The sequence below is a fragment of the Portunus trituberculatus genome, chromosome 47 (genome assembly GCF_017591435.1).
Source record: "Portunus trituberculatus isolate SZX2019 chromosome 47, ASM1759143v1, whole genome shotgun sequence".
Lineage (NCBI taxonomy): Eukaryota > Metazoa > Arthropoda > Malacostraca > Decapoda > Portunidae > Portunus > Portunus trituberculatus.
This window is the reverse complement of record NC_059301.1, coordinates 35,446,047-35,451,988: the sequence shown is the minus strand read 5'-3', so window position 1 is coordinate 35,451,988 and position 5,942 is coordinate 35,446,047. Positions and strand designations below refer to the sequence as shown.

Here is a 5,942-nt window from a genome sequence, read left to right as displayed (position 1 = left end):
GTGCTGTTGTCTGGTGGGGACACTACACACCTCACTCACTTTCGGCATGGGGAATAAATAGGTAGGAATATTACCATGAATAATGTTGTACATAATGATACCTAATTCGTATTTGTATTTTTGGTGTACTTTTAGCCAGCCACATTCTCTTAAAAAAGGTGTAGCGTGATCAAATTTAGCACCGTTGCCTAGTGCAACTTTCGCTGCAAAGTTTTGAAGTTTTTGCACTTGTTGTGTATGAGTGATATTTGCAGTTCCCCAAATCTTTATTCCATAATTAATTATGCTTAGCACTAACGTGTTCATGAGAGTAGTTCTCGTCCTCCTATTAAAACAGTCCTTACTCTTATTTATGTACAAAATTGTGCTAAAAATTTTCTTATTTATTTTATTGATATGAGTATTAAAAGTCATGTGGGAATCAAAGTATACACCCAAGTTTTTAAGGGAACTGCTGGGGAGTATGTTAGTGTGATCTACTTGTAGGCACGTGTCAGGTGGGATCTGAGATATAAGACCTCTGCTGCCGACAAACATGCATTGTGTCTTTGTCGTGTTGAGCAGCAAACCATTCATGTGAAAATATGCCTTAGCTTGAGACAGAGCCACTTCTCCCTGTGAACGAGATCTTGAATATTCGCTACTTCTCCAGTGTGGATGAGCTGCGTGTCATCTGCGTACTGTATGACCTGGCAGTCGGGGATGTGCTGCGAGAGGTCATTTACAAATATAGAAAACAATATTGGACCGAGCACTGATCCTTGAGGAACACCATAAGCAACTTCAAGTTTATTAGAAATATGTTTACCAATTTTGACTGACTGAGTTCTTTTGAGAAGGTAGCTTTGGAACCAAAAGGAATCGACTCTTAACATTCTTAGTTTCCTTAATAATATTTCATGATTAACGCTGTCGAAAGCTTTTGATAAGTCACACAGCGTTACTAATGAAATGTTTCTCCTGTCAATAGTATCGAATAGTGAATTGGACAGAGTAAGCAGAGCGCTTTCTGTAGAAAGCTTAGGTCTGAAGCCATGTTGCGTATCACTGAGGAGGTGATTGCTTTCAAGGTGTGAGGTGAGTTGAGCAGCAATAACCTTTTCAAGAACTTTTGAGATAATTGGAAGAAGTGATATGGGTCTATAGTTTTTCGGTTCCATAGCGTCTCCTGTTTTAAAAATGGGTACTACTAAAGCGTGTTTCCAAGATTCTGGGAAATTTCCTGTTGCAATTGACGAATTAATTATACATGTAAGATACGGAATAATTATAGGCAGTGATTCTTTTATAAATCGAAGTGAGATATTATCAGAGCCACAAGAAGAAGTGTTTTTTAAATGTTTTATTATCAATATAATGGTATTGCTGTCAGTTGGCTGAGGTCTAAACATGCTACAGGATGGACCGCTGGTGTTATTGTTGTTGGGTACAGGCACATTCTGATTATGCTCGCTATTTTGGTGTGTTTTTCAAAGGTAATTTTCCCAACATTAGCAAAAATTTATTGAAACTTTCCACTTTCTTTCTCAGTGTTTCCTCATCTTTATCAATTTCTAGCGTAGCTTTGCATATATCTTTGGAGATAACCTGGTTTAATATTTTCCACGTGGCAGCACTATTCCCTCTGTTGCTCTCAAGCTTGTTGCTGTAATACTCTGATTTAGATTTTTTTATTGACATTTTCACTTCTTTTTTAAGTTCCTTATACGTGGACTGTAGGTTTACGTTAGACCTGTCATTTTAAGATTTATTTGTGCTGCATCTCGCTCGTGCATCAGTGCTCGTAAGTGCTCGTTCATCCAGGGGGCGAAGGGCCTTCTCACTTCTCTTGTGACGAGAGGAGCACACTTGTTTAAACAGTTATTGAAAATGCTTGTAAATATATTGACTTGGGTGTCAACATTGTCTGTTATGAATATATTATTCAACGTTTGAGTTTCTTGACTTAGTAAATCGCATATTGTTTCAGATGAGTAAGATGTTAGATCGCGAAATGTTTTTACTACAGGTGGACGCTTTGTCTTTTTTAAGTTTACAGTCACGCTGATGAGCTCGTGGTCGCCAACAGGACACGGCATTGTGTCTGTGTGTAATATGGACTGGGTCTTATTGGTAACTATTAAGTCTATGAGGGTGGCAGAAGTGGGGGTGATTCTCGTGGGTTTACTAATTACCTGTGTCAATTTGGTGTTAAAGATAATTTGCTTCATCTTACTATTATCACATAAAACATTGTCATTAAAATCTCCTAAAATATAAAATGGCTTATCTTTTAAGCTAACATATCTAATAACATCCGTTATATAGTCATAAGATTCACAGCGAGCTTTTGGGTGTCGGTACAGGCAGCCAATTATAACACTGGGAAACTTGCTGCTCTGCACTGTCACCCACACGTCCTCAACACCTTGCGCTCTTACAATGTCGATTTCGAGTGGAACTACCGTAAATACATCTCTGATATATATACAAACACCTCCTCCCCTACCTTTATCGCATCTGTACACTTTGTATTCGGGTATGTATATATAATCGTCAGGAAAATCGTTACACAACCATGTCTCACTAATACATAGTACATCTAGTTCCTTTTCCCTTACAAGGAGCTCTATCTCTTCTTTGCAACCTAACAAGCTTTGGGCATTAATGTGAGCAATTGTTATTTTGTTCCTTGGTTTGGGAGACATGCCGGCCCTACCTTCTTCGCCGAGTTCCTATTTGGTGTAAAGGTGACACAACTTCTGCTTATGACCTAATCTATGACATAATTCACATTTGAGTCTGTGGTCAAAACGACATGTATCTTGGCGATGGTTGTGTTCACCACAATTGTAACAGCCGTAACTATACTTCCCACGTGTTGATGTGTATGCAGTGTGGTGCGAGTTGTACAATGTTTGTGGGCGAGTGTAGTGTGTGTTGTGAGGCGTGTAAGGCTGTGTGTAGTGTGTGCTGTGTAGTGTGTGGGACTGTGAGTTGTAGTTTCTATGAGGTCTGAAAAGCTGTGTATTGTGAGCATTGTGTGATACTTGGTGCTGTGTGTAATGTGCGTTGTGTGGTGTATGGGATTGTGCATAATGATTGTAGTGTGGTACACGAGGCTGTGTGTGGTGTATATTTTGTGGTGCGCGGGGTTGTGTGTTACATGTGTATCTTGGTGTGTTGGATTGCGTGTTGTTCGTAATGTCACGTGTACTCGTATATGAACGTCCAAGGTGCGGTCTGTGTGGATGAGCGTTGTGTGTGTGTTGCATTATGTGGGGTTGTGCATCTAGTGTGCTGTATGGTGTGTAGTGGTGAGTGTAATGTGTGACATTAGGTGCATGGGGATGTATGGAAGTGGATCCCATATCGTGGCGGCCCAAATCAATCTCGAATAACTCAGGAGATCTACCGGAGCTGCCATCGGCACTCCCTGTCATCCACCGTTCTCCCCAGCCCGCATCCACATTGTGCGATGGACTTCTTTTTACTGCTGCAGCGTAAGAGTGTGGCTGTGTTCTTGGCGATGTTGACGTTGCGTGCTGGGGAGTGGGCAGCAGTGGAGGTTTGTGAGTGGCTGCGTTAGGCGGGATAGATGTGGTGAGAGTATGTTGAAGCTGAGGTCTGGCACCGATGTGCGTGTCTCCATGAGTGTTGAGGAAGACATTTGGCTGCCTCTGGATACTTGCCCAGTTTTTACATAAGTGAAACCCCGAACACTGTTTTTCAAGAGCACTTAGCAACTTAATGACACCCATTCTATTTAATGTGCAAGGTTTTCTGTTCTCTATGTCAAAGCACCATTCATCCACATTTCCAGTCCCCAGGATGAACTCTGGAGCTGTTTTAACTATATTAACACCATTCGCTTCTCCCCACTCGATTAATCGCTCATTATAGTATTTAACTTTGGCTTGAAATTCCTGTGGTTCTGGCACTGGCACAACCTGACATACATGAATTTTCATTTCGCTATTTTCTCTTTGAGATCACTGATTAAAGAGCCTAGGTGATCAAGGATTATTTCAGCGGGTAACTCTTCAAGGATATCGTACACACCGCCAAGAATCACACATTCAGAGGGAGCACTTTGTAATTTTTCAGTTACCCAGCTACGTAACAGATCAATGTTCGCGTGCGCTATTGTTTTCACTCTACACTTGTCACCCAGATCAGAGCGAAGGACTCGTTAGTGTGTTGGTGTCTCCTAAGAGGAGACATTCAGTTGAGGCTGTAGCGTCTGAAGCTGCGTCTTGCGGTCTGCTTTTGTTTTCATGTTCCAGGTCGGCAATGCGTTGTTGTAAGAGATGAATTGTGCAGTAGGCTGTCTTCACTTCTGCGTTAAGTAGCTCAATTTCAGAATCTTTTATCTCGAGTTTTGACTTAATTAATTTGATGTCATCATAAATATTCTGCAGCTGATTCCTCTCCTGGTCACTCATGTCGTGGTGGTGAGTTGGCAGGGATGGATGCGTGTCGTCTGTGGTGAGCTGCTGTGTATCGTCTGCTGGGGGTTGCCTACTGCCATTTTCTATGAGTGTTTCTTGGGGGTCTATGGTAGATGCTTCATTGACTGTATGAGGAATGTAACTTGGTTGTGTGGCTTCGCTATCAGGTGATAGCTCGTCGTCACTAGATGTCGGTTGTGCTTCACGGGAAGGTGGATGGTTTAGGACTTCAGTCACTGCAGACATTGGTGTAACATCAGGCTGGATAAGTTGTCTGGCAGGCGATGAGCGTGACTGAGTCCTTGCCTGCGATGTCTGTAGGGTTTGGGAGGACTGCTGCACTGTATTCATGATCATATCTATGAGTTCGTTCTTCTTAAACCATACTTTTGTTATTCCTAAATCACGACATCGTTTCTGGAGGTCTGCTTTGTGAAATTTGTTCAGGTTTTCCCTCGTTGGCAACTGTGACAGTGGCTCGCTGGTGTTTTGCTCATGACCTGTTTGTGTAACATGATATTCTTGACTTATGTGACTATCTGCAGACATTATTACGTGGCAGGTCAAAAATTATTCTTTATAGCAGATGATGAACAGGATTGTGTGTTTTGTAGTGCTTATATTCTCTCTCTCTTATCGAAGGTTCGCTCTGCGCATGCGCAGAAACTGGGGTGAGGGACGAGGGGGGGTTTGAGACAAGGCTCCAGATTTTTAGCCTTAAAATATGGCAAAGTCCAAATGACCCCTTTCTTGATCTATAGCATTAATGCATCTGTACACACTCACGCACCTGTAACTCAAGCATGTGGTCCATTGAGGCTTTCGTTTCCTTGAATATTGCAGGAAACATTGGGAGCACCACCACCCAGTGTTGTTGTTATCAGAGAGAGAGAAAAACAGAAACAAAATAAAAAATTGTGATAAAAACGATAAGAAATATATATGAAATATACGTCTATACGACTACAGAAATCTGGATAGCTATAGAATATATATATATATATATATATATATATATATATATATATATATATATATATATATATATATATATATATATATATATATATATATAAAAGAAAGGAATGCTAAACACGAACAGAGAATAAAGTGAGTAACATAGTTTCATAAGATTATAGTTTCATGAATTCACAGTAATGACGAATGCTAACCTGCATAAAATGAATAGCAATAATAATCTCAGCTTATACCCATTTCTACATCGGGTCGCCGAGTAAAAATAATGATAGTAAACATCATGACTTCTCTCCATAACAACACTAACAACTCTCAATTCATCTCATGCCAAACCGAAACATCAGAATGCATCGTACGTAGAGGTATATCTTACTCAAAATATACACGTTCGTTAAAACCTCTAACAATATTTGCGGAAACTCGTGTTGCAGTCTGTGTTATGCTCTCGGTGGTGGTGGTGGTAGTGGTGGTTATGGTTGTTACTGACTTACACTCTAGTTTGTTCCTGGTCTAGTCTCGTGTCTTGCCGTAACG

The 5,942-nt window shown here is 40.7% G+C and overlaps 1 protein-coding gene across 1 annotated transcript in view; it reads right to left on the bottom strand.

The window, feature by feature from the left end:
* Positions 1-4,154: 4,154 nt before the first annotated feature.
* Positions 4,155-5,942, bottom strand: part of LOC123498221 (AF4/FMR2 family member 4-like) — a 26,448-nt gene continuing 24,660 nt past the window's right edge. The window contains exon 5 of the mRNA XM_045245385.1: positions 4,155-4,930. Within this exon, the coding sequence (XP_045101320.1) occupies positions 4,155-4,930 (776 nt within the window). The remainder of the gene's footprint in view (positions 4,931-5,942) is intronic.